At 39.1% G+C, this 26887-nt stretch overlaps 5 protein-coding genes across 5 annotated transcripts; 3 read left to right on the top strand and 2 right to left on the bottom strand.

The window, feature by feature from the left end:
- The first annotated feature begins 2865 nt into the window (after positions 1-2865).
- On the top strand, positions 2866-6036 carry LOC106964629 (THAP domain-containing protein 6-like). Its single transcript, XM_015060260.1, has 5 exons — positions 2866-3074; positions 4070-4262; positions 4348-4455; positions 4560-5045; positions 5516-6036. Exons 1-4 carry the CDS (start codon positions 2995-2997, stop codon positions 4767-4769), a joined length of 591 nt encoding a protein of 196 aa, XP_014915746.1. The 5' UTR covers positions 2866-2994; the 3' UTR covers positions 4770-5045; positions 5516-6036.
- Positions 6037-6390: 354 nt separating this feature from the next.
- hypk (huntingtin interacting protein K) lies at positions 6391-9813 on the top strand. The gene is made up of 4 exons (XM_015060262.1): positions 6391-6594; positions 7782-7837; positions 7955-8006; positions 9589-9813. The coding sequence occupies exons 1-4, from the start codon at positions 6433-6435 to the stop codon at positions 9682-9684; spliced, it is 366 nt and encodes a 121-aa protein (XP_014915748.1). The 5' UTR covers positions 6391-6432; the 3' UTR covers positions 9685-9813.
- On the bottom strand, positions 9811-14680 carry mfap1 (microfibril associated protein 1). Its single transcript, XM_015060259.1, has 8 exons — positions 14472-14680; positions 13141-13357; positions 12923-13058; positions 12651-12838; positions 11515-11784; positions 11289-11448; positions 10283-10372; positions 9811-10205 (listed from the first exon to the last, which is right to left on the bottom strand). Exons 1-8 carry the CDS (start codon positions 14551-14553, stop codon positions 10026-10028), a joined length of 1323 nt encoding a protein of 440 aa, XP_014915745.1. The 5' UTR covers positions 14554-14680; the 3' UTR covers positions 9811-10025.
- A 956-nt stretch (positions 14681-15636) lies between these two features.
- Positions 15637-18258, bottom strand: hddc3 (HD domain containing 3). Its single transcript, XM_015060261.1, has 4 exons — positions 18134-18258; positions 17332-17387; positions 17015-17255; positions 15637-15947 (listed from the first exon to the last, which is right to left on the bottom strand). The coding sequence occupies exons 1-4, from the start codon at positions 18243-18245 to the stop codon at positions 15817-15819; spliced, it is 540 nt and encodes a 179-aa protein (XP_014915747.1). The 5' UTR covers positions 18246-18258; the 3' UTR covers positions 15637-15816.
- A 280-nt stretch (positions 18259-18538) lies between these two features.
- Positions 18539-26879, top strand: vps33b (VPS33B late endosome and lysosome associated). Its single transcript, XM_015060258.1, has 24 exons — positions 18539-18631; positions 18707-18808; positions 19207-19287; positions 19379-19440; positions 19531-19580; positions 19776-19843; positions 20116-20161; positions 20250-20344; positions 20874-20978; positions 21066-21156; positions 21233-21310; positions 22011-22084; positions 22158-22244; positions 22332-22422; positions 22513-22587; positions 23333-23397; positions 23492-23546; positions 23630-23676; positions 25274-25406; positions 25724-25797; positions 25884-25985; positions 26068-26143; positions 26268-26378; positions 26644-26879. Exons 2-24 carry the CDS (start codon positions 18713-18715, stop codon positions 26721-26723), a joined length of 1842 nt encoding a protein of 613 aa, XP_014915744.1. The 5' UTR covers positions 18539-18631; positions 18707-18712; the 3' UTR covers positions 26724-26879.
- The last annotated feature ends 8 nt before the right edge of the window (positions 26880-26887 follow it).

Here is a 26887-nt window from a genome sequence, read left to right as displayed (position 1 = left end):
TGAGGTACTTGGCAATCTCATGTACACCTTGTGCCTCTGTTGAGGTTTGAGGAGTGTGGAACGGATATAGTTTGGGGGGATTCAGTGTCTCTCTGTGTGCTATTTTGGGCTTAGCTGCTTCTGCACTGTGTGAGCTGTTATTGTCCATTTCTTTTGTCATGGCTTTTTCATACTGTTCACGTGTAGCCTTGTGACAGGCGAGTGGATCTGCTGACAAAGAGAAGCCTTCAAAACTAATATCTGAATGTTTTTGAACATACTCTGCCGTACGCCGCTTTGGGCTGGCAGGTGGACCCACTAATGGATAGTCCTGTTCACTCTTCGAGAGAGCCTCCCCCGCTTCATAAACTGCAACTTCTGCTTCTGCGGCTGCAACAGCCTTCTGAGAACTTAAAATATGCAAATTAGCTTCAAGTTCAGTTTTCTGCTTCATTATGGTTGCTTCTTTTTCTGAAAACGCGAGCTGAGCACGTGCAGCCTCTGCTTTAGCCCGTGCTTTTAATGCTGCAGAACTTGTGGACGAACGTTTGGATGTGCGTGAGCGTGTAGACTTGGAACTTGTGTCTGTATTGCTTACTTTATCCTTGTCCTCCATGTCATCTGCTTTACCTGACCGCAGGCTCATGATTGACTTGCTGAATATTTCCTTGTGGTTGTGGTCCGCTGCGCTGATGTTCTTTACTGTGCTGTCCTCGCCCTGAGTTTTCGACCTTTTCAGCCGCTAGACAGCCAGACAACGACGCTACAATAACCAAACTTCTTTCTTTTTTAGTTGTTTATTGAAGAGTGGCCTCTGACCACTACCATCACTTTGGCCATCGTAAACTGCAACATACAAGGCGTAATGTTAGCTAACATAGCAAAATAGCCATTCTTACTGCGAGCTAAAAAACAATAAACATTTTCCTAAATGACTTCAGCATACAAATTACTTACACCAGCGTTACATAAAACAAAGAGACAGTTATTATTTTCACAATAAACAAATACTTACGAACAAATCTTGTCTGAAACACAACAAATAAAGACAATAATCAGCTACTCCACGAGCTGTTTGGTGTTGCGTTCCACCATCTTTAATCTATTTTTTTCTTTTAGCATCACAAAAGCAACATAACAAAAATATCCACCAGGGGGTGCTCTAGTGGGGTTTTCAAAACCTTGCTGGTCCAGCTTAACTAAACAAAAGGCAGCACAATTATGTTTTAAGTGTGTTTAAAGTTCTAATTTCGAAATTGGTACAAGTATACTTTTAGGTTGTACACTTAATACTTAGTTTACTTAAAATGTACTTTCACAAATGTAAGTATGTTTGAAATATACTTAAAGTATACTTTTTTCACCTGGGGTGAGCATCGATATAGCCAAACTAAGTCAAGTATGGCATTGTTTTTATGCCATATTAGACTGATGCATTTTTACGTGCTTCAGCCCCAACACCGAGGTAATTTTCCACCACAACAATCAAACTTCCCCATTCACTCAGTGCGTTATAGTTCCACACGACATTGCTTAGGATTTGTTGCTGGGCGCGTTTCTCGATTGATTTTTACCCAGAAAGCACATGGGCAAAAACTATGAGTGAAACGGTGACTGGGACTGACTAGTATATATTCCATTGAGGGAATGTAACTTTAACGTATTAATTTCTCATATGTTAACATAAAGGCTCGTTTTGAAGTATAAACTGCTACTTACCGGCATCGCTTCGAAGAATTCAACCTGGAATGCGGCGTTCATAACAGTCACGTGTTCATCTGCTCTACCGTTAGCAAACAACCGAACTGATTAAATAACATAAAAGTCAAGCAGTTCCCTAAAAGTCCAACAGATGGCAGCAATGCGCCATGCAAAACAAAACGCCCACAGTTTACAGGACACATTTCCTGCTGAAGAGCCCCCTGGTGGTTGAGGAAAAATACANGGAGGATGGAGAGGGGATGCATATTTTGGCAGGTTGGAAAAGCAAATTGCCAAAAAAAAAAATGCATCCCTGTGCTAACTTGGAGAAATAAAGAGCTGAAAGGATTTCACCTTTTCTACGTAATGACACTTGTTCTCTGAGCTAATGTATCTTACATTATCTTACACTTTGTTTCGATTTGGATCATTTTTATATCAACAAGACGGATGCAAATATTTTCAGGCTCATGAATTAAAATGCATTCCCTCCTACATTAACAGACTAGAAAGTTAAGCATGATGTAAAATGTTCTACATAATGGGCCTCTGTTTTGTAATGCTTTTAAGCTATTATGGTATCAAAAGAAAAAGCAGAGAATTTCAAACCATTTGCGGAGAACGTTTTCAACAGACGGACTGAAAAAAAGTTCGGCTCATGTGTGTCAATAAAGGTGTAAAAACCGTATTTATTTCAAGTAATTTGCGAAATAAAACCCACCATTTTAGGGATTACATGGTTAAGAAACGTGATAATGTTACAAATATCTTTAAAATTTCCTCTTCGGTCATATTTCAGTCCGTTTTCTCGTCAATATGCGAGAGCTTAGAGCGATGCGCGCTCCCGCGACAGGGGATGCATTTCTGGGCAGGTATGCGTTTTTGGGCATAACACCTGTTTCGCTTCTGAGCATTTGAATGGGAAAATGTGAAAATCCAGCGATTTTGAAGAAAAAATAATCAGAATTGGTTAAGCTAAGTAAAAAACAGGTACTTTATAGTACAAACCACAGGGTGAAAATAGCAATATAAATGATTTTATTATTGTATATTATTTTCCATGATGACAAGTGAGGCTCTGCCTCACCTGCCTCCCCTGACCGCACGTCACTGGTTCCAACCTACATTCCCGCCACAAATAGCTGCATTTTTCTACTTTGAAATGAACGGAAGTGACAGATCATGTGTTTCCGTTTCCCCGCGGAGCTCTCTTCTTCTACGTAAGCGACCCCGCCATATTGTGAGTGGCCTTGCAGCTGTGGAAAACCTCGAGAACAACACTTAGCGCTGATATTTTAAACTTTTTCGAGCAAGATGCCTCATTCGTGTGCTGCGTTGGATTGTACAAAGCGCTGTACGGTCCAGACCAGAACCTCGGGCGTCACCTTTCACAGGTGAGGCTGAATAATCACCGTGTTTGGACTGTTTTGATGGGTTGACGTCATGAACAAAAGTGTCAACTTCCGCGCTCAAATTCCAAAATTTTCTACTCATCTTTTGATTTTATCGAGAAGTTGGCGCTCTCTTTGATGCTGTCTATGAAAACTGGGCTTTTAGAGAAATAAATCTATGTGCCAGTTTAAACTAGATAGCCCTGAACTAACCAGCTGTCCTGGACGACACTGAAGTTAGCATCCTTCTTAGCTTCAGAAAAAGGGCTATTCCGCTGCATTTAAGGATCCTGGACTACCTTCGTTGCGCTTTAGATCGAAATATAATATATTTAAAATGGTCAAACCTAGACTTAAATGTCGTATAATAATTGCACGTTCTACAACACACAGTCTACAATTGGTAGAACCTCTACTTAATGCCTAAAAACTTATGAAATTAAGATTTTAAGAATTTATTGGGGGATGGATGCGGGGGGAGGGGGGGGCGTGGTGGTTGCAACTTTTCGTGTTTGCAACTTTTCATGGGATTTGGCTTTTTAAACCTAGAGATAACCATTCTACACCACTCGTAGATTCTAGAAAACATAACATCAAGAGCAACTTTTTAAAATCCAAGTCCACATTAAATTGGGTACACTTCAAAAACTACAACTAAACAATATGAATATACAATTATACAGTTTGTTATTGTGAAACATTTGGTCAGTTATTGAAACTCAAACAAGGATTACTTTTAAGGCTTAACTATCTTGTATCTGACATTAACGCTGTTATGTTACCTCTGATTGGTTCTTTTTCTGGACTTTTATTTATATTTTTTTCTGATAAAGTATTTTTAAAGTTGAATTGAGTATATGCTCAGCTCAAACCTTAACATAACTACTTTATGCCTATAAAACAGAGTTTGATTCGTAAAACCTTGATTCATTGATTAAAAACTGTTTAGGTTTTGGTGTTAACTGTTTAACCGTTTTTTTTTTTTTAACACTCGATAGGTTCCCAAAAGAAACGAACCTGAGAAAACGATGGGTGAAAGCTGTCAGGAGGAAGGGCTTCTCTCCCAACACATCTACCAGGCTCTGCAGTGAACACTTTAAAAAGGAGGACTTTGACAGGACGGGACAGACTGTCCGACTCAGAGAGGGAGTTGTTCCTTCAATCTTCAGTTTTTCTACCCCTCCAAAAAAGGTGGGTGCATCACTTGGCTTTAAGGGTTGAAAATGTTTTCAATTAGTTTAGCAACATTCTTTGAGTATTTTGTGTTTCAAATCAGCGACGGGCAGCTAAAACAACCAAGGCTTTACCCAAGAAAGAAAAGAGTCAGGAAGTGGCGAGTGCCCCGCCTCCACCAAAACAAGAACCTCCACCCTGTCCTGACTTAGTGAGTTCTGACCATTTCTTCTTTATTAACCCTCAGAATCAGTGGTCACTGCCTGTCTGTGTCTGGTGGTCGTGTTACCGTGACGGATCCTTGTGTCTTACTAGGACCACTCCTATGCACTGCCTCCATCTTTGGGTGATCTGAAGGTAAAACTCTGCGAGGCCTTGGAAAGAGTCGAGAGTCTGGAAAGAGAAATGAGGAACGCCAAGGATCGGGAACGGAGAGCAAAGAATGCGTTGCATGTTCTAGTGGAGGATCTGAAGGGGAAGAACCTCATAAACGAAGAACTAAAACAAAGGCTTGACTTATCGTGAGATGTCAGGACGATATGAACTTGGTGAACATTTAGGTGTAATACACCTTGATAATTCTCATCTGACTTTATAGTTATTATTTTAAGTGACTCAGTATTATTTTAAGCTTTAATTTATATATAAAAACAAAACAAAAAAACCTTGCCTGTCATGGAGTTCATCACTGATACCCTGCTGCTGATGATGCTGGAGCATTTTCCACATCAGAGATGCTTCTCCTCCCTTCATGGTAGCCAGGCCTGCTTGGAGCGCCACTTCAGTTCAATGAGGCATCAGGTATTTTTTATCCTGTTATTCATGACTGTTTTTAATGCTAATCTCTTGTGACCAGTTGACTTTGTCCTGAATTTTACTATGGCAACAACCTTGATTTTTACTGTGCTCTTAGATTGATAACCATGGTGACCCAAAATGGTTGACAAAATGAAAACATCACAATGGAACAACAAAACCACAATGCAATTACAATACAATTGACACAATACAACAATAAAAGCAACAACACCACAAGGAAAAGCCACAAGATCCAGCCAAAACACAAGAAAAAAGGCACAAAGAACCACAACACAGTCGTGTGGTTCTTTGTGCCTTTTTGTTGTGAAAAGTTTGTTGTGGTTCTACAAAGAACCACAACAAACTTTTCTTATAATAGAATTTTTGCATTTTGTTGACCCTTCTGGATAACCATAGAAAACAGTCATAAAACATTTTTGTCTTTAATAAAAACATATGTCTCTGTTTTTCAGGGGGTTGATGAAACAACCAGTCTGGTTTGGCATCTCCAAGCACATCTGGAAACCTAAAAGCACAGCACAAGACAGTCTCCCTTCCTCTTATCCAGCTATCATCTACTCCATCAGCAGAACAGTTTCCAACCACTTTCCTTCAACGTGTCTGTTGTCTTTCATTTACAACTTGGTGCTTGATTATTTTTTTCTGTTCAGAAGAATTGGGTTCACCTCAATGAGCACATTTGAGAGGAATCACTTTGGTACTGACATCCATAAAAACCATGCTGTTGTCTTTTTATTATTGTTTTTACTTATGTCCTTGGTTGTCTTTCTTTCACAACAATGCCAAACTAAACATTCTTCAAGTTTATGGTGGACATGCAAAAAACCGAAAGACTTTTCTGCTGCAGGGGTTTTGTGGAGATGCTGTACGTCTCTGGAGTGTGTTGTGATGCTGAAAGTGAGGCCTTAGCAGCACAAGACACAAGTTTTGGCAAACAAAAAGTTTTTTAATAAATTTTTTGATGTCTAGTCTCTTCTTCATGTTCCTCTTAACTGTGACATTTATCAACTTAAACTTTTCTGGATTTTAGTCAGCGGCTTGCACTGCTACCTTGCAGCAAGAGGATCAGGTTTTGCCCTGTGATGGATACATTTATTTCGGTCCAAATGTAGTAGTTATGCAGAAACAAGTTAGTTTTGGCCCTTAGTTACAATCAGCTTAGCATCATAAACCATCTTAACTTTAATCAAAAGTATTTACAGGTAAAATTATCCCTTTTAAATTGCTCTTCATTTAGTCGTTTATATTTTCTGTTTACATTATTTTTTTACACTCAAATTAAAAGCTTGGAAACTTACTTCCGGTGCAACCACGTTTTCTGTCCGACGCGTAGCGGAACCTTTCTTTTTGATCCGGCTAACTATCCAACATGGCAGCGGAGGGAGACGTTGATTTGGACCTGGAAGCCGAGGAAAACTGCACCGGGAAGCCGGTGGAAAAGCCTCGGAAACATGACAGCGGAGCCGCAGATTTGGAGCGAGTCACGGACTACGCGGAGGAAAAGGAAATCTCCAGTTCGGACCTGGAAACGGTGAGAGCTGCGGGCTGTAACCGACGGGCCGACCCAGAAACATGCGGCTGGAGCGGCTGCTGCTAACCGAAGAGCCCGGTTTGTTTGTCAGCGATCCTTAAAAGAAGCTCGCTTTAAAATCTCTGTGAAGTTTTTCTAAAAATGACCATTAAAATATTTGAAATGTTGTGTTATCATCAGACATTTAGTGTTAATTAGCTAGATGTTTCTTAGCTAAAGTTAAATGTAGCTTTGTTAAAATCCTTTATAACTCCTATCAAAAGTCTAGTATTATGCCAGGTAAAGTTGTGCTGTCCTCGCCCTGAGTTTTCAATCTTTTCAGCCGCTAGACAGCCAGACAACGACGCTCCAATAACCAAACTTCTTTCTTTCTTTTTAGTTGTTTATTGAAGAGTGGCCTCTAACCACTACCATCACTTTGGCCATCGTAAACTGCAACATACAAGGCGTAATGTTAGCTAACATAGCAAAATAGCCATTCTTACTGCGAGCTTAAAACAACATTTTCTTAAGTGACTAAAGTATACAAATTACTTACACCAGCGTTACATGAAACAAAGACACAATTATTATTTTCACAATTAACAAGCACTTACGAACAAATCTTGTCGGAAACACAACGAATAAAGACGTCAGCTACTCCACGAGCTGTTTGGTGTCGCATTCCACCATCTTGGATCTATGTTTTCTTTTAGCATCACAAAGGCAACATAACAAAAATATCCACCAGGGGGTGCTCTAGTTCAAAAACCTTGCTGGTCCAAATAAACTAAACAAAAGGCAGCACAAAAGTTTTAACATTTATTTTTAAAGTGTATTGAGTACACTTTAAATATTTACACCTGTATCTTTTTTCTTTCTTTCTTTGTACTAAATATGTCATGTGTTACACAAAACACATTTTGTTTTGCAATAATTCTAAAACAATAGAAAATTAAATAAAAATGTGGGACTGAGCATTAATTAGCTGTTACTGCAGCTTTAAATAAGTGAAATTTATAAATGAAATGGTGGCCAATTAAATGAGGCAGAAGTGGATTAAAGAGCTGTAGAAAAAAAACTGTCAGGTAATGTCAGAAAATAAACATACTTATAACAAAAGTTTAGTGTTGAAATAAAATTATTTTCTTTGCTGATGCCGACTGGTTCAAGTTAAACCAAATAAACACTAACTGCTACTCTTTCAGGCGATGTCGGTGATCGGAGACAGAAGATCCAGAGAACAGAAAGCCAAACAGGAGAGGTAAGATTAGTGCTGATATGACCTTTTTGTGACATATTTTCTGTTTTATCCTGAGGACTCAGGAAAAATCCACTTTAATTTGCTTTGGGGATTAATTATTGTTCTGCTTATTGTCAGAGAAAAAGAGCTGGCTAAAGTCACCATCAAGAAAGAGGATGTTGAGTTGATTGTAAGTAGATTTCATTTTCCTGTTAAGATTATATCACATATAATCAGTCAATCGTTAGCTGGTTTACATCTTATATGAAGGTGTTTCAATTTAATTTGTTTTTAGACAAGGACAGAATATTTGGTTTGATGTTTGTGTGATCTGGACCTGCAAACTTAAAACTCTGCATTTTATGGATAATATAATAGTAATTAATGACAAAAAATAACTTGCGTTAATAAGTTTTCATTTTCCAGGTAAACTAAGATGTATTTTTTATAGCTGCACATGCATTATCTATCGGTCCTTGATTTGATGAGTCGGGTGAATTGGTTGGAGTTTTTTTTTTCCCCCCTTTCGTTTTGCACCAAAATTCTTAAGAACAAGATGCATAATGATCAGATTTTTTTTTGACAAATATTTTTCCTACTGTTGCAGTAAAAGAAAAGTAGCATAAACCACTACTGAAGTATGTAGCAGTTTGCATTTGTCTGAACTCCTTTTTATTACACTGAGCTTAATTAGTTGATATCTGGCTAATTAGTCAGGCTACCTGCTCTGGTAGCAAACCTTGGCTTCTTAACAGGCATGTCGTTTCCAGCTTCCCAACCGTTTTTCTGCAGATTTAACTCGAATTTAAAACTTCGAGTTCTTCTGAATAAATGACAATCATAAATGTAGAGAAACCTGCAAATATTACATAGTTTTTTGGGGGTTTTGCACAGAATGAATGGTATGTGTGGCCAATAGAAGTAAGCCAGTGGCGAACACGAATGCATTACAGTAAATTTACACTTACCCACGAGTGACGCAAAAAGTTAGCTAACTAGCCCGGGTATGTTAACAGTTAGCGTTAGCCTCAACCGCTTCCAGTCGTAATAAAGATGTTTGTGCACGACTCAGACGTTTGCCTGAAATATAAGCCAGACGGTAAAATAGTCATGCCACCATAAAATGTACGACCTGTGATTAATGTATTTCATCCAATTTATACGTTTTCCTTGCCTTGCCAGTTCCGTCCTGTTCTATTCCGCTCGATAAAAATCTCGCTTCTCACAGTTCTCCCGTTTACTTTAATTTCTCCGGTATCATTTTTAACGGGCCAATCAGAGAACAGGAGTTGTTGTCGTGACCGATGACGTTGTTGTTATGCGCTGTTGTTGTCTGTAGTTTTAGCAATGGCAGCGGAGGAATTGAACGGATTTTGAATCTTGTTGGGATCGGCTCTTCTCTCTTAGCAGTGGATAGTTGTTTACAGCGCAGGTAATTTCCCTACGTCACGGTCAAACGTTGGCCATTGGGTAATATTTAAAACCTCAGTAGAGTCCACGCTACAGGAAGTGAGATCTATTTTTTCCAAAAGAATTTAAGACGTTTTTAAGGATGTATGGACACCCTGGAAGTTATTGTACTGGCGTTGCACTGCTTTAGTGTTAGTTGCCACTTTAAATGGATCAAAACTGTAAAAATTGTCTTTTTATCAATGCAAAGGAAACGTATAAGGATCTAATTTCGCACAGCAACTCTTTGTTTTAATTAGCATTTAATCCAGTGTGTTGCTTGTGTTTGGGATTGTAACCTTTGCCGTTTTTTTGTCGTGCAGATGTCGGAGATGGAGATCTCGCGGTCCATGGCGGAGCGCAGCCTGAGGGAACACATGGGGAATGTAGTGGAAGCTCTGGTGACTCTGACCAACTGAACACATTCTCACACTGGACTGTTGCTCCCCACCTCAAAGCTCACCAGATCAATCCAGCGGAGCTGAGCCCACTCAAATCCTCCAGTTTTTTTTTGTTTTTTTTTTCCCAAATAAAAATTAATTATTGTGTAAAAACAAGTGTGTTTAATTCAAATAGCTGTACTTGTACAGACTCCACAAAAAGTAAACTGGTAGGTTATTTACAAAATTACACAAATCCAGCTGCTTCTTTAGACTTATAGGCCGACTATTCCAGCTGAATCAAAGTAGGACGATCAGTTCATGTGCTTGGAGAAGGAATGGACCTCGCAGGCTTCCCTCCAGCGCTCACCAGGATCATCTTAGGTCTTCCTCTTCTTCACGGTGGGCCGATCGAACACATCCCTCACGCCGGCCGCCTTCTGCTTGAAGAACTTGCTGTTCTGAGCGCTTTCCTGAGCCCAGGCCGAGTCGAACGACGTCGTGTCCTGGTCCACCAGGTGGGTGTACTTGGTGCGACCCGACCGGCCAAAGTTTTTCACCTGGTCGGAGCGAAAACGGTCAGAAAATAAAAAACTGAACCTGGATAGTAAATTCCTGGTATGCAAGCGAATCTCACCTGCATGACTTTGGGTAGGATGGTTTTGTTGAAGTGATCCTCCAGAGTAGGAGCGCTGAAATCTCTCTTATACACATCCTCCTCCTCATTCTGGGAAGGAGAGCAAATGTTTAGAAGAAAAAACCACAACAGGTGTGTCTACACTGCCACCTAGTGGGCAAGACGGGCAATGAAAAAATTACGGGTGGTATCAGGAGTTTTCTAAGCACAATGCCAAGTATCACATACGACTTAAATGAAATTTTACATTGTATTTTAACACCTTGAAATTGGGCCTCTGTCTCTTTAAAAACTCCTGCTCTTTCTTAACCTCCACCTTCATGAAATCATCACAACATGGCTCCTCTATTAACCCTTTAACAACGTTTCTGCCAGCGTTACTCTGAGAAGCTCCTATAATGAGATCAGCTGATGTGCAGCTCCACCAGGTGTTTGCTAATATCTGCTGGCTAGTCTGAAGGAGCTGAACGGGTTGCTTTGTGTGCCGGAACCTCAGAAGCTTGGAAACTGCAGCTTCGAGGAGGAGCTGCACCTCGAAGGCGGGGCTAGGTCCAACCAGGCGTTTTGCACAGCTGAATGGTTGCCATGGAGATTAAAGGAGTTCTTAAACATGCATAACAAAGTCTAAGCAAAGCTTCAGGTGTGTATTTGATGAGGGAATAACATAATGGAAACTGATTTGACATGATACTGCTTCTTTAAGAAAAGTTTCAGAAGAGAGATCTTATTTTAACAACTTTTATATCACGTTAAAACAAGAAAACTCAAATTTCTAAGGTTTATGTCGCTTTAAAATATGTTATAGTTAAAAACAACAGAACAAAAAAATGTCTTGGGATGTTTAAGTCTAGAACAGGAGTATAAAAATTCATTTTCATTTTGGTTCACATCAAGGTCAGGAATGTCTTTAAAGGGCCGGTTGTAGCAGAAAGTATTGATAAACTACCCAATAACAAATTGCTAATATTAATAAACAGCTAACTCATGAGGATGTGGTCCTGCTCACCATGAAGAACGCTCCTCTGTGGTAGTACTTCTGCAGGAACTTGTATTTGCCCTTCTGGGCCTTGTTGGTGACGACCTTGCCACTGTTCCGAAGCTCCGCCCGCCGCTCCTCCTCCGTCAGGTTGTGGAATCGTTCGATGTCGGCCTTCTCCTTCTCCATCCTGAAGACAGACCCAATCACGACCCTGCTCTGCGTCTCACCGACTCCATCGGATCCGTTTACTCACGTTTCTCGTGCCTCTCTGTCCCTCTTGATGCGCTTCAGCTCTCGGACCTTCCAGGCCTCGTACTCTTCCTCCTCGTTCTCTCCGTCCGTGTCCAGCGCTTCCAGAGCAGCCAGCGTGCGCCGGTTCTCCTCGAACTCCTTCTTGGCCTCCTCCTCGACAATCTTGAGGGTGTAGCGGCGGCGCTCCTCCGCCTGCCGCTTGGCCTCGGCCTCCAGCTCCCTCTGCTTCAGCTCCTCGGCTTCGCGCTCCGCCACCGTGATTCTGTCCTTCCTGTCCACCAGTCAGAGATTGACAAGTTATGGACTCATCACTTCCTGATATTCAACCAAATGTTCAGAATAATTTCAAACAATTTGAGTAATTTTACTTCTGTTTAAGTAACACAAGTGAAACACATCACTTTTATAAAAATCTCACATTTTTCGATAAAGTTTTTTGCATTAGGATGAGGTTCTTTGTGTCTGTGTTGAAATTAGCATGGAAACACTTTTTGTCATCATGAGTCACATGATCAACAACCGAATGTTACTCCTGACTGAAACACCAGGAAGTGGTTGGATGAGGATGATGCTGCATGTTTTCTAATGACTTATCTTGTCAACAAACTTATTCACATGTGATTCTAATTGACTTTCTTATTTAACGGAAACATCGCAATTACAAAGTTGTGTTTTTTTGACAACAGAATATCAAACATTTGTATTAGAAACAAAAATACTGATAAATTACTGATGCATTTAATTCCAGAAACATCTTTACACTGCAGAAACAAAATTTTAATTTTTGTGCACATAACTTTCTACACTTCAAATATAACAAAACTAACTTACAAGTAACTTTTCAGAAATATATATGAGCTTGATTTAAGTAAATAATTAATATTGATAAAAAAGTTCGCTGACAGATTATTTCACTTAGAACATGGGAAAATGTTTTGTTATAAGTGAAACAATCTACCAGCGGGACCAGAACGTTTTCATCAAAATTAAGGAATTATTAGATAAAGCTCCTACATCTTCCTGAAAAGGTACTTGTAAGTAAGTTTTTATTTATTTTATATTTCTGAGACATCTGCACTAGAACCAGGACCAACATGCTTGGGAAGATTTTGTTTTTGCAGTTTTCAGAGTTCTTACTTGCGAATAAAGACCGGTTTGAGTCGCGGCTCCGCCTCGTCCTCGCTGTCCGTGTATTCCTCGTATTCTGACTCCGACTCGGACTCCTCCCCCGACTTCACCTCCTCCTCCACCTCCATCACCTCCATTTCCTCGTTCTTCCGCTCCATCACTCGCTGGCGCATCATCGCTCGTCGCCGCTCAATTTCCTGCAGAACGATGATCAGACAGTGAGAATTTGACCAACGTGATGAAAAGGACAAAAAACCCAGAGGTGTTTGTGTAATGCTAACCTCATCATCCACTTCTTCCTCCTCCTCTTCCTCCTCGCTGCTGTCTTCGCGCTCAGGATGCCACGTTCCCTCATCTGAGTCCTCGCTGCTCTCGGCCACGACTTCAGGCTCAACGATCTGCCTGTGCCTCGCTAACCTGAGAACCAACGAGTGAGAAACGTCTTCGCTCTGCAGAATTCACCGGTAGTTTGAGTTACAGCTGAGTGCCGGGGCGGTACCTCTCCTCCACATCCTCGGAGGTCCGGTTGAGCAGACGCCGGAGACGCGGGTCGGAGACGTCCTCCTCCAGTGGCTCCACCTCCGGCTCCGCCTCCACCCCCTTCTTCACAAACTTGAACTCCTCGTCTTCCTCGTCTGAAGACTCCATGGGGGCGTAGTCAGGACGCTTACCGGACACATAGCGCTTCACCTTCACCTTCTCCATGGTGAGCTCACCTGTGTGGCGCACATCAACAAGATGGCTGACATTAAATTAATCTGAATACAGTCAGATCTTTAACCACGACTACTGATTCCCTTGATTTCTTTCTGCCTTCCTTTGCACCACAGTGAAAAATCTCAAGAATTTAAGATCAACAATTATTTGGGGCTTTAAATTATTGGTGCAGAAACGCATCAGTTTGTACAACTTTAAAATCAACAAAACTCAAATCTTACACTTTTCCCTCAACAGCTGTGAAGGTTTACTAACATTTATTTTGTGATGTCAATTGCATTGTCTAATGACTTATGCAAATAAAAACAGCATATAAAACCAAACCTTGATGTTAGAGCATAAAAAAGACAAGATCTCAATTGAAAACAAATATAAAATTACACAAAACATGATTAAAATAAAGCAAATCCAGTTTAAGTTCTAACATGACTCTTAATTAATAAAGTTATAATATAAGTTAGTCAGTTTGTGTCTGTGTTTTTAGACCTGAAACATTACTAGACAGACACATATCTTACACAGAAAACAGTAAACTTCATAACAGGAATTAACAACAGACTTTAGTCAAACATTTTTAATCTACTTAACAGAACCATGAGGAAACTCCTAGTGGAAATGTTAAAGAATTTTTGGTGTTTTTCATGTGATTTTTGGGGCTGTCTGGACACCTGATAGATTAATAAGGTGTTTGACATCATCTTACCACATGTATAAACAGATACCTAAAGAGCAAAAAATAAACAACCGACGTAACACCTTAAAAATCAAAATAAAAACATAAAATAAATATTTAAATGTGCAAATTCTAAGCTTGACACTCAGAAATAACATCAGACGTGAGTTTAACATCCATCCTGACCACAAAATAATTGACCAGCCTGTTTGCAGCCATCGGCACCGTGCGGCATCTGGACATATTAACACTTTCTACAGCCTAAAATCAGGATGCTCAAATTTAAGACATAAAATTTTGCTCTTCATAACAACTTATCTAACATTACGTCTTTATCAAACTAGCTCTAACACTGTAATTTGTTCATTTCGTGTATTGTGTGCCAACAGTGACATTAGCTGATGCTAATGTAGCTGAATGGCTAACCAACAAAAGCTCACCTTTCTCGTTCCGGATGGGAACGGCACCGGCCGTGGACTGGATCGGCGGAAGCTTCATGTTGGCGGCTTCGTGACTAGACATGATTGCCTGGTCAACGATAAACGAGCCGACAGAAGAAAAATGAAAACGATATTCCAACTAGCTACTCTAGCTCGTTGCTGCTGCAAAACGGAAGTTCAACAGAACGCGTGAACGGACAGGAAGTGGAATTGTTCCGACAAACGTTTCCGCCGCTGTTGAAGCACACGTAGCTTTACATTAATATTTTATAATTATTTATTTTATCCTAGTGGCGCGGAATGTGAATTTTTAAAAAAATATTCAATGTATTTTAGAGGAAAATCTTGAGATAAAATATTCAATGAGAGAAGGTTGTAGATTTAGTGTAGATTTGCGCCCCCAGTGGTTGTTGAAAACAACGCAAAAGAAAATTAAAAAAAAATTATTTTCCTGGTTAAATAGTAATATTGATTAGAATATACAGTTGATAATGATAATAAATGGCAATATTACTACTTCTGTTACTAGTAATATTCCCTTTTATCAGTCATACATACCAATTAAACATTATTTTTGCTGCTAAGCATATTTTCCTCCTATATTCTTCCGTGTAACAGCAAACAGCATAAATGGAATTACAATTTCAACTCACTTTGAATCCTGTAAATGGAGGTCGTTTATTTTTCACATTTACATAAGATTGTAAAGTTGAATTCACTAAATATAATTTTGCTCCTACTTGAATAAAAGGAAATAAATAAACACATAAATTATCTCTTTAAGGCTCCTGAGCTCAGGATCCACAAGGTTCTACTTGAAAACCAACAAACTGTTAAATAAAAATTCTTCCTCTTTCTTGGAGGTGTACACTAGCCATCTTAAATGCTGACAAAGATTATCAAAGACATTTGTGTCAAATTTCTTTTGGGTAACTCTAAAATGACTTAATTTAAACATTTATTTTTAAATATACAGTATTTGTATACAGTATTTGTTTGTAGACGTAAAACTGGAGTAATTTTATTGGCAATTCTTTAATATTTTTGCCCCAAGGATATATTTCACTTCCCTTTGTGCCCAAAATGAATGTTTATTTTTTAGTGGCTGATGCATAAGGTCTCACAATAAATGGTGGGGAAGTTTGATGAAAGAAAAGAGCCAGGAAAATGTTGCTTTCTTAATATTCAGAAATAAAATCACAGTTACATGATGTCCTAAAGTACACAGCAGACATAGCACATGGCACAAAATATGGAAAAAGGATTATTTTTATGGCTTGTAAATGATATTGCATCTGATTAGTGATGTAAACGATCCGTTCTCCAGCGCAGTGAGGCGGTTCTTTCAGAGCTGAACTCCTCTCTGTTTGAACTGATCCTCCAGCTTCTCCTCCAGAGCCGAGTTAGTTCCTTTCAGACCTTTAACCACCTCAGCGGCCCATACAAAGTACTCCTGGACCCGCTCAGCCGACCAACCTGCCGGAGAAACAAGAAGAGGGTTAACATGTGAAAACTGAATATAGAAGCTTTCATGGACATGAATGTGGATGTTTTGTGTTTTAACTTTAAAGTTAAAAAAATGTTTTCTGGACACTGAAACTGCACTTGAAGTGAACATATGGTGGTGCCACTGAAGCAGAGCCTTTGGTCTTTACCAGGATGATGGTTTAGGATTGATCCATTATCAATTGTCTGGTGAAAGTATTCACATCTCTTGAACATTCTTTACAATTTGTTTTGTAACTAAAACTTAAATGTATTTCACATGGACATCAGGTAATTGTCAATAGTTGTGAAACAATGCCTTGTTCACTGCAAAAACACAAAATCCTGCAAAGTATTTTTACCTAATTTCTAGCGCAAATATTTTAGTACATTTGAAAAAAGGACTAAAATATCTTTAAAGTTACTTTTCAGCAACATCTGTTTTAAGTCAATCATTTTCTGAAATTGATTAAAAAGAATTAGTTTCACTGGCAGATTATTTAGCTTGTAACATGGGAAACTGTTTTGTTGCAAGTGAAATAATCGCCCAGTGGAAATAGCTTTTTTCTTTTTCATCAATTTCACAGAATTATTGACCTTTTCATTGATTTTAGGAAATTATTGTCATATCTTGCTGAAAAGCTACTTGTAAGTTAGTTTTTCTTATTTCCAGCGCACGAAGGAAGGTATTTACACTAGGAAGTAAAGCAAAAATAATTTGTAAGAATTTGTGTCATTGCCATGTTTTTAGGAATAAAGCTGAAAAGTGCGGTGTGAATTTGTAGGAGCATCTTTCGTCTTTTGGAGAAATGTCTCTTCCAGGTTTGCAGACCTTTGTGAGAGCATTGCTAAGTAGAAAAATAAACATTTCTAGATGTCAGATTGGAATAATGAGGGTATTTTAATAATGCTGGAGAGCTGAGCAGCAGAGCAGAATTGCACATAGTCAGTAATCTTGAAGTGTTTGTGCACTAAATCTGCAATATTCACTTTTAAAAAGAACAACAACAGCTTCCACAGATAAAGATGTTTTGTTTTCGGTGCAGAGAGGTGCTGACCGACAGGCGTGCAGGCGTTCAGGTCCCTCAGGTTGTACAGCTTGTCAGCTAGTTTCACCAGTTTAGCTTGTTGGCTGCAGTGAGGTGCATGCTCCACCTGCAGGCGCTTCCTCTCCTGCTTCGGCAGACTTTTGTCATCTGTCACCTCCTGGACAATTCGAGCTACAATTGGTCCGAATCTGTCCTCCAGCTCCTCTGGGGTGGTGTCTGTGTCCTCTACGGTGTCGTGAAGCAAAGCAGCCTGCAGGTCAGAGGCAAAGGGCTTAGCATGACAAGAAGGGCCGAATGTATCAGAGAGATGACGGATGAGGACGTACTTGTAAAACCTCGATATCTGTGACTCCTCCCTCATAGCTGAGGATTCTTGCTACACCTGAAACACAGAACCGCATCAGACATGTTAGAGGTTTCAGCTTAAGGGGAAATATAGTAAACACAAAACTCTAACAGGTGGCATCATCACTGCAATTATCAAGTACTGATCTTGCATAAAAGAGGAATGCTGATGCAGATGTACAGATATAAATTATGCATTTATGATTCCACATCCCATATTCATTGAAGTTTGCAGACATTTAATTTTGTGCAACTTTTTAAAGTTCCTAAAACATCAGTTCCTCTTTCTAGTGTTTTTATTTAGCAAATAATTTCTCTCTCTGTAAAATAACTTTAAACAACAGAAGAGAGTTAGGGTCAAAAAGAATTCAGTTTTTTAATGTAAGAATTTTTACTCACATATCTGTCATAAAAGTCGGAATTATGAGATTAAAGTTAGAATTTTGAGAAAACAATGTCAGAATATTAAGATTAAAGCCAACATTCTACGATTTAAATCAGAATTCCATTTTTTTCAGTGGTTCTAATTCTCTTCCGGTTTGAACAGCACGGAATTAGATCCTTTATGGATCGGCTGCAACAGTTTTTACGATCATTGCTTATGTTTTCCCGTCTTGGGATTTTGTTGACGAACTCGGCATTACCATTGAAAGGACGGGAATTTGCTATCAAGTAATATGAAACTAAATATATATATTTTTTCATATTGGTCTTTTTCGGCTGTATAATGTGAATTTTCACAAAATAAAGTTAAATTCCCCTTGTAATATAATCCCTACCAACCGATTGGATGATTAATGTACGGCGTTTCTTCTGGATCTTTACGGCGTTGTTTACGATGTTTTTCCGCAGCAAAATTAACGGTTTCTAACAATAAAGCCGCTTCTGAATTCATAGCTAAATGTAAATAAAGGAGTTGGTTGAGTTAGCGTAGGTCCGCCCTGTACTGGGTCCGGACGGAAACACCAGCTCACATGATCATTTCCGCCCTGTCAGCTAAGGGAAGTCGATGGCTTCTCCACTCAGATAGATTCACTTTTCGGCTATAAAAAAATAAAAAATACAACTTTTTTCTTTTGCCTTATAGATTATTCATTAAGAAATTGCTTATTTTCCGTATTAATGTTTTTACGTTTCTGGTTATCTTTGTAACTCAAGCTGACAGGTCTGTTTTTAGCCAATAAGCTAACCTTGTAGGAGCTTCACGTCAGCACTGATTTCTTTCTATCAGCAGCATCTGTGTATATACTTTTTATATTTCTACACTGGAAAACCTAAAAGGTAATGCATAAAAATTTTATTATATATTTTTTTACATATATGTTCTCTGTTTTAGCTCCGTTATTGTTGTTTTAGCCCAGAATGGCTCACAGTGCCAGGAGAGACTCCCCGGAGCTCCCAGACTTGTCTCTGCTGAAGAGACTGGCCAGAGATCAGCTCATCTACCTGCTGGAACAGGTGGGAACACGATGGACACAACACTACACCTAAGTAAGAGTTAGGCCCAGCTGGATGCCACCTGATGCATAGGTGTGTCATCTATTCTTTTCCCAGCACAAGTTAGGATGTATTTTTGATTTTCCGCAATAAATACAGATTAAAAACTATACAGACTGGGGCTCAAGTACAAACACAGTCAAAGCTCCTTGTGGCCCTTTATTTTTGTAGTCATCCTCAAACTTCTGGGAACCTCCTGGCTTAAAATGTGACCATTGTTAACGATAGAATAGTTAGATTTCATGTAAATTGGTGTATTTACTGGTACACAGCTGGTTTTTAAGAGTAATCCTCAGAGGCTCAGTGCTTTTCTGATTTATTCATTCATACTGACATACTAACCTCCTGTTCTCTCACAGTTGCCGGGGAAGAAAGACCTTTTCATTGAGTCGGACTTGATGAGTCCACTTGATCGAATTGCAAATGTTTCAACATTAAAGGTAAACCGTATTTGCTCTGTTTTTTAATCTAATTAAAAACAGCTTTTATCTCAGATTCTTTCAAAATATTTAACATGTTACATTGTTGCAGCAACATGAAGTCGACAAACTTTACAAAGTGGAGCACAAGCCGATAGTCAGCATCTCAGATCAGTACGTTCTGCTCCTTGTTACCGGTGGATCTCTGGGTTTTTTGTTTTTTGTATTTGGACAAGTTATCTGATTTTTGTCTTATTTATACAGGATTTGCTTTCTGATTCGACCACGAATACAAACCGTGAAGTGGATTTGTGGTAAGTAATGTTTATTGTTTTTGCCTCACCGGTGGGGCAAAGTGTCCTGCATGTAATGCATCTGTAACTTCAGCTAAATATGCATGTTTGTTTATAACTTTGGTTTAAAAGTTTAGTTCATCTTGCTCGTAGTGATCTAGATTATAATCGCTAAATAACACACAGTGTTTTACAACTTATGCTCCTTCCTTTCAGATGTAGTTAATGCAGACAAGGCAGCAGGAAAATTTCGACGATACAAGATAATCTTCACTCCACAAAAGGTTTGTTCCACCATGCTGCTGATGTCAAACATGTTTTCATTATTTCATAAGTTATGGGAACATGAGAGTAAAATTGTTCCAGTTTAAATCTGCAATCCTTTTTGAATCGGTCTCAATTCAGTCCAGTTTGTTTAAAGTTTTTAAAGAGAAAATTGTTACACTGCTTTTCAAAATAATGCAGTCCTGACTTAATTTGATCAAATGTACTCCACATGCTGTTTAAGTTGTGTGAATGTTGATATTTACTCACTGCCTTTCTCCTTCCTGCTCAGTTCTACGTATGTGAGGCAGTTCTGGAGGAGCAGGGAGTCTTTGGTGGTCAGTTGTTGCTTCGGCGTGTTGATGGTCAGCAGTGAAAGGTGCTGACCGTCACCTGAATGCTGAAGTTGTGTGTGTCGTCCTGCAGATGTGACCATTGATGAGTGGGCTTTCTACCTCCTTCCTCTGGACGAGGACATCATCAGCCTGGAGCTTCCAGAGTTCTTCAGAGACAACTTTCTGGTAAATTTGGAGCCTAACAGAGAAGCTGAGACAGTTAACCTATTCTTTTAATGATTATCCCTCATAATTACTACTAAGTTTGTATTGACACTGTATGCAGGTTTGTATGTAGCCTGGAAAAGTTTGGAATTTCAAAAGAGCTGCTTCTCCAGACTTTATCTTATTCTTTAGGTTTTGCTTGTCCATCTGTCCACCCTGCATTTGCTCAGTTCAGTTCAATTACCAACTGTAGAATTCCTTAATTAATTTTTTTAGTCAGATGATATTTATTTATGGATTGTTTTTGTTTAATCTATTTTGACCATTTTCCTGATTCTTAAATAGTTCCAGCTGTTTAAGACTTGAGTGCTTTAAAAATAAAGAAAAACATAAAATGTTTAAAGACGTATAGACCTCAGATTTAGTCAGAAATGAACAACTTAATGTTGAACCAGTCCTGGATACGAGCATGTATAAACACGTCATCTTTTTGAGGTTATATAACTCCATACAGACAACAAGTTTAGCTAACAACCTTTCATTTGCACAGGCAGGAGACCAGCGCTGGGTGAGGACAGCTGCGAGCGCTCTGCACCTCCTTCACTCCCTCTTCGGACCGTTCTCCAAGGTCTACGGGATTGGACGCTGTTCCAAGGTCCAGAATGATCAAAGATCAAAAGTTTAACTTTCAGATCCGGTGGCTTAATCTCCGTTAAGACATCTGCTGCCTCTCTGTCTGCAGATGACCTACGAGTCGTGGAGGGAGCAGGTAGAGCAGGGAGAACAAAAAGCTCGGCATGCTGAGATCGGGAATGTTTTCCTCATTGATCGAGGTGAGAAGCTGCAGATCATCAAACTGGATTCAGGCTGTGCTCTGTTTCCGCTCTAATGTCACTTTGTTTTTAACAGATGTGGACTTCATCACTCCTTTATGCTCACAAGTTGTCTACGAGGGGCTGGTGGATGATATATTTAGGATCAAATGTGGTGGGTATCTGACTTCAGTCAACAAAACATGACAAAATGATCATTTTAAAAATGACCACAGACCCAAACACTTAAAATTACACAGCAATGTCTTTAGATTACATTCCCTAAACAATCCCTCATTCTAAAGTTTGTCCTCACATTTTTAAAAAAATCTATAAGTTTCTTCAGTTATCGAACTGCAACAGAAACGTGTTAGTTGAACGAATTATGCCAAATTCACATTTTTCATGTTTTTACACTTCCAATTTGACCTCCACAGTTTCTGAAAGAGTCGGAGCGCTTCAACAAAACAACCCAGCCGTTTTTTTTGTCTCCTTGGTGTCTGGAAAATGAGCCGTTCCAAAAACTTTCCAATTTTTAAGTCACATCCCACAGGCACTGTGTCACTGCCTAGCAACCCCAGCAAAGTCCAGTCTGTTACCTAGCAACCCAAGCAGAGCTCTAGCACATTTGGTCAGCTGGTTTTACTGTATGAGTGTTTTGTTGTTGACTTAACATCCAGAAACCACATTCGGCATTCTTGTTGGTTGTGCAGGAGGCTGCACTTCTGCTTTTCAAAGTTGTACGGTTGCATAATTTTGCGACCGTTTGCAGCCATATTTATGTGCGAGTAGCTAAAAATTCCTGTTTATTGTCCAACAGTCTAGCGCTTTCTGCAGGTTTCTTTGCCGGCTCAGCTCTGCATCTTGTTTTGCAGGATGTGTGGAGTTCGGGCCTGAAGTCACCTCCTCTGACAAAAGTCTAAAAGTCATGCTGAACTCTCAGGATAAGGTAGGGCTGAGGTCAAAGGTGTCCGTCTGCTCTCATCTGGGACTGAAGGTCAACGTTTGTTCACTTCTCTCAGGTGTTTAATGAAATCCGGAACGAGCATTTCTCCAACGTTTTTGGGTTTCTCAGTCAGAAGGCCAGGAACCTCCAAACTGCGTATGATGTGAGTGAATGTTGAGACGGTAACCGTGGTGACCGACAGAGTCAGAGTGAATGGTTTTAATCCTCCTCGTGTCTTGGCCTCCTGCAGAAGAGACGGGGGATGGACATCCAGCAGATGAAGACGTTTGTGTCCGAGGAGCTGAAAGGTTTGAAGCAGGAGCATCGGCTGCTGAGCCTACGTGAGCGCTAACTTCCCACGCTGCACCTCCAGAGGATTACTGCACATCCAGAATCACCAGCTGCCGCTGCTAACAGCGTTTCTCTTTCAGACATCAGTGCCAGCGAGTCCATCATGAAAAAGAAGACGAAGCAGGATTTCCAGGAGCTGTTGAAGACTGAACACTGTGAGATTAATGCGTGTAGTTTGTGTCTCACTGGAGGCTTTTCTTTGTGATACAACAACTTCATCTTCATTGGGAAATACAGATTTTATTCCTAAATTGTACAGGGCGACTACAAGAGTAACACATGTAGGGTCTTAATAAAAGTGAATATCTCTGCTTCATTATTTAAAACAACCTACCACAGGATTATTTCCAGAAAAGTTTTCATCCACATGAACTCACACAAATCTGCCTGTGATAGTTGTTTTAATCATGCCAGTCCACTAGGGGGCAGAGTAGCCTATGTCAGCCAATCAGATGACTTCTAAACAACACAACTTCCTGTTAGGAATTAAATATTAACAGATGTATGAGTTAAAGTACTTTTAAATAGCGTATTAGAATATAAAACAGAAGATGATCTCTACTGGAAACCGTGTCAAACCAAATGTCTGGACGTAAATTGATTATTTTTAGTTCTGCAAGTAGAGAAACTTTTATTAAACTATTAATTGTTTCCATCTTCCTCTTCTGCTATTTGGACTTCATGCTTTTTCTCAATGGAAGTTCCTGGCTAAACAAAAGTATTGTTATTATTTAACATATAAAAATATCACTGGCAGTTTCTCTCTAACACTAATCTGCTACTTCATTTTGTGTTTTTAACATTTTTGACCATCAATATTTTATAAGCATAAGATAATTCATGTTTAACTGTCCGCTGTATTTCCAGGTTTATTATATTAATGTCTTCATGTTTCCTCAGGTTTACTTGAAGGATTTGAAATCCGTGAATGTATTTCCTTCATAGAGGAACACATCAACAGACAGGTGGGCTTCGCTTTCACAGGTTTTGAATAAAGGAAACTTTAAAAGCAAAAACCTTCTGAGAAAATCTCAGCTTTGGTCTCTGTTTGGTCCTCAGGTCTCCATGATCGAAAGTCTGCGGCTGCTGTGTCTTCTGTCGGTCACGGAAAACGGTGAATTCCCGTTTGTGATTCAACGCAGGAACGTCTGTTCATTTCGATGTTGTGATGACAGTTTTGTGACTCTTCTCTTGCAGGACTCCTGCCAAAAGATTTCAAGTCATTAAAAGCACAGTACCTTCAGGTGAGAGGACACACGCACTTTCCTCTGTTTCCTGTGTGAGAAGCAGAAACACCAGGAATATTTCAGAATCACTCCTGATGCTTTTTAACCTATAATCACTGGTGGAGCTGCCTTCTGATGCTGCATGAGTCACTATAAGCAGCAAATGACATTTATTTTGATTAATAGTCATGAGAACTATAGGAGACTCCAGTTTCCAAAGAACTCAGTCTGAAAATGTAAATACTCAAAATTTAGATAATTAGAAACAAGCAAAGTGGCATTTAAAACTTTCAGACACTGCAAAAAAAAAATCAGAGAATGTATTTAATGTAACACACTACGGTGTCATCTGCAGATAGTGACACTCTAGTACAGATGTACAAAAAAAACAAAATAAATGTTTTTTTTATTTTGTTTTTTTTTATTTTGGTTTTTAAATAGAGACTGACTCTGTACCAGCCTCGTTTGTCTCAGTTCTCCCAGATTTTTGTTGGTAGTTCAGATTTGGACAAATTTACATGAGTAGCTATTTCTTGACTTATGAAGATCAAGACATTCGCTTTAATTTAGTGTCGTGTTCTCTTTTCCTTTTCTTTCTCATTTTGAGGAGTTGGTAAAAAAATAATAATAATCAGGCTTCTGTCACTTTATAAAATATTAAAACATTGAACCCCTGGATTTAAAATTCATTTAACATTTAGAACAACTTAAAACAAAGTTCAATATTTGTGAAATACTTTATGCATTTTTCACCAGCTTTTGCTAAAATTGTTGAGATGCAGTTTTAATATCAAGTCAACTGAATGTTTATTACAATTTCGTTTCGGTTGTCATAGATGAAAATATGTAATAAATTATTCCTTTAGATTGCTTTATGTCGGGCCCTTGGAAAGCAACACAGAATATTTTATTCTGCAACAATTAATTAGTTTTTTCATGCATGACTAATTATTCTGATTAATGGCTACAGTTCAAACTTTAATTTTCCTGTTTGTTGTTCTTAATATATATATATATATATATATATATATATATATATATATATATATATATATATATATATATATATATATATAAAAATTGAGATATTCCAGTGAAAATAACGTGGAAGTTTAACATTTTCTCAAATTGAGCTTCTGGCTCCTAAAACTAATGAGAGCCTCCAGGAATGCTGAGGATAAATATCGAAATGTGCATTTACCTACAAAAAATGAGAATACTGATACGTTTCCTTTGACGGTTTCAGAATAGATAATTTAAAACAAAAAATTAAGTTCTTTAAGATTTCAAATATTTTCTATGATAAAGTAGAAAATCTTCATAAGTTGTCATTTAATTTGAACCCTGCTGACTTGTTCAGTTATCAAGTTAACACGAATGGTTCAACCTGTAAGCCGTGTGTTTCATAAAATGTTTTTACAATCTCCTGCCATCATAAATTTGACCTTTGGCTGCAAAACGGTGCAGGAATGTTTGTGAAAGAAGCTTCTCAATATCTCTTTATGGAAACAAACATTCTGAACAGTCAAGCTGTAAAATGCTAAGAAACGTGGCATGATGTGGTCCCACAGCTCTGTGTTTAATCCGTCCCGTCTCCTGTGCTGGTTTCCATCAGAGCTACGGCGCGGATCACCTGCTGACGTTCTCCAACCTGAGGCAGCTGGGGCTGCTGGTGGAGCAGCAGCCGGGGGAGACGCTCACCGTCATGGAGAGCAAAGTGGGCAAACTGGTCAACGACAGAACTGCAGGTAAAACGGGTTCAGTTCAACACACTCAGACAGGAAAATAAACAATGATGAGCATTCTTTAACTTGTTGCATACAGTTTGAATCAGATATTGTTCTCTTTTTCTTGTGGGCTCAGCTTAAGCTGCTTCATTGTTTTCTGCATTTCAGGTTGAAACTATCTGAAAACGGTTGTTTTGTCTCTTTAAAGTGTTTCTGAGACATTCAGACAAACACATTTTAACATTTCCAGTATTACAGGTTCTTGTGGTCACATGTTTAGCTTGTGGATTCTCAGGCCCAGTAACTGTACCCTTGAATACCTTTGTTTTGTTTTGTAGGGAAACTGACCGACGCCTTTTCTTCTCTGGCCAAGAAGAGTCACTTTAGAGCCTTAAGCAGAAAACTCAACCTGGTAAAGAACAAAGATCATCCCAGCTATTTAAGCTTCCTCTTCTCTCATGAGGAAACTTGGCATTAATGAATTTATTTTGGATAAAGGTACCAAAGTCGGATGAAGAATATGACCTACGTGTTCCTCGGGACATGGCTTATATTTTCAGTGGCGCCTATGTCCCTCTGAGCTGTAAAATTATAGAGCAGGTGAGTCCTGTCACTCCAACAAATGGGAATTTATTTACAAGAGTAAAACAAAATTTTCCTATTTTCTTTGGTTTTTACCCAGGTGTTAGAGCGGGACGGCTGGACGGGGCTGGAAGAAGTAACCAGGCTGATCAACGGGCATGAATTCGCTGTAACAGGTTAGATCCCTTTGAAATTTCATGCAATCTAAAATGTGAAGAAGCTGCTTGTGCAATAAAATCCATTCCAGATCTTTGTCATTGATTGTTTTCATTTGTTTGTGTCCAATATCGGGCGGCACAGGAGCTGATCCCAAGTCTAAAAGTGATGCTCAGCGGATCATTCTGGTCATGTTCCTTGGTGGATGCACCTTCTCTGAGGTTTCAGCTCTCCGTTTTCTGGGAAAAGAGAAAGGTGCTGTAACTTAAAATGCTTGAGATCATGAGGTGAACAGAAAGCCACCTTATTGTTACCTGCTGGTTTAGCTTTATTTTTTCTGTTTTGTGCATTTAAAAAAATGAAAGGAGGCTTAACAGGAAGTAGGCCTCCAAATAAATACCTGCCCAAGGCCCGAGACCCCAGACAATCTTGGGTCGCCCTTGCTGTGTTTGCTTGCCTGAACTAAATATTTTCTTAGTGAAAAGGCAATTAATCATGACACTGCTGTTATGTTTTCCAGGTTATAAATTCATTGTGGTAACAACTGCAATTACAAACAGTTCGCGGCTCCTGGAGGCTCTACTGGACAACAACGTTTGAAGCCATCGAGAACATTTTACTTTTTATTGACTGGAAGAGGACACGTTCCTAACGCCTCATGTCATACATTCCTGTCAGCTGAGAATGTTTGCTAATGCTTGGTCACCTTTATCAATACAACTGTAAAAATGTGAATAAATGTGTGTTTTTTTTTAACATCTGTG

This window comes from Poecilia latipinna, unplaced genomic scaffold (assembly GCF_001443285.1).
Source record: "Poecilia latipinna isolate Pla-1442-1.1 unplaced genomic scaffold, P_latipinna-1.0 Scaffold1697, whole genome shotgun sequence".
Lineage (NCBI taxonomy): Eukaryota > Metazoa > Chordata > Actinopteri > Cyprinodontiformes > Poeciliidae > Poecilia > Poecilia latipinna.
The sequence above is the reverse complement of the archived record's forward strand: the minus strand, read 5'-3'. Positions and strand labels throughout refer to the sequence as shown.

Coding starts and splice junctions, on each gene's coding strand:
- LOC106964629 (XM_015060260.1), top strand. CDS start 2,995: ATGCCTCATTCGTGTGCTGCGTTGGATTGTACAAAGCGCTGTACGGTC. Junction 3,075..4,069: donor TCGGGCGTCACCTTTCACAG/GTGAGGCTGAAT, acceptor AACACTCGATAG/GTTCCCAAAAGAAACGAACC. Junction 4,456..4,559: donor CTCCACCCTGTCCTGACTTA/GTGAGTTCTGAC, acceptor GTGTCTTACTAG/GACCACTCCTATGCACTGCC.
- hypk (XM_015060262.1), top strand. CDS start 6,433: ATGGCAGCGGAGGGAGACGTTGATTTGGACCTGGAAGCCGAGGAAAAC. Junction 6,595..7,781: donor CCAGTTCGGACCTGGAAACG/GTGAGAGCTGCG, acceptor CTACTCTTTCAG/GCGATGTCGGTGATCGGAGA. Junction 8,007..9,588: donor AAGAGGATGTTGAGTTGATT/GTAAGTAGATTT, acceptor TTTGTCGTGCAG/ATGTCGGAGATGGAGATCTC.
- mfap1 (XM_015060259.1), bottom strand. CDS start 14,553: ATGTCTAGTCACGAAGCCGCCAACATGAAGCTTCCGCCGATCCAGTCC. Junction 13,358..14,471: donor TCCCATCCGGAACGAGAAAG/GTGAGCTTTTGT, acceptor TGCGCCACACAG/GTGAGCTCACCATGGAGAAG. Junction 10,373..11,288: donor ACAGAGGAGCGTTCTTCATG/GTGAGCAGGACC, acceptor TCTCCTTCCCAG/AATGAGGAGGAGGATGTGTA.
- hddc3 (XM_015060261.1), bottom strand. CDS start 18,245: ATGAATTCAGAAGCGGCTTTATTGTTAGAAACCGTTAATTTTGCTGCG. Junction 17,388..18,133: donor GTACATTAATCATCCAATCG/GTTGGTAGGGAT, acceptor TCTGTGTTTCAG/GTGTAGCAAGAATCCTCAGC. Junction 17,256..17,331: donor CAGATATCGAGGTTTTACAA/GTACGTCCTCAT, acceptor TCTGACCTGCAG/GCTGCTTTGCTTCACGACAC.
- vps33b (XM_015060258.1), top strand. CDS start 18,713: ATGGCTCACAGTGCCAGGAGAGACTCCCCGGAGCTCCCAGACTTGTCT. Junction 23,547..23,629: donor TCTGTCGGTCACGGAAAACG/GTGAATTCCCGT, acceptor CTTCTCTTGCAG/GACTCCTGCCAAAAGATTTC. Junction 23,677..25,273: donor TAAAAGCACAGTACCTTCAG/GTGAGAGGACAC, acceptor GGTTTCCATCAG/AGCTACGGCGCGGATCACCT.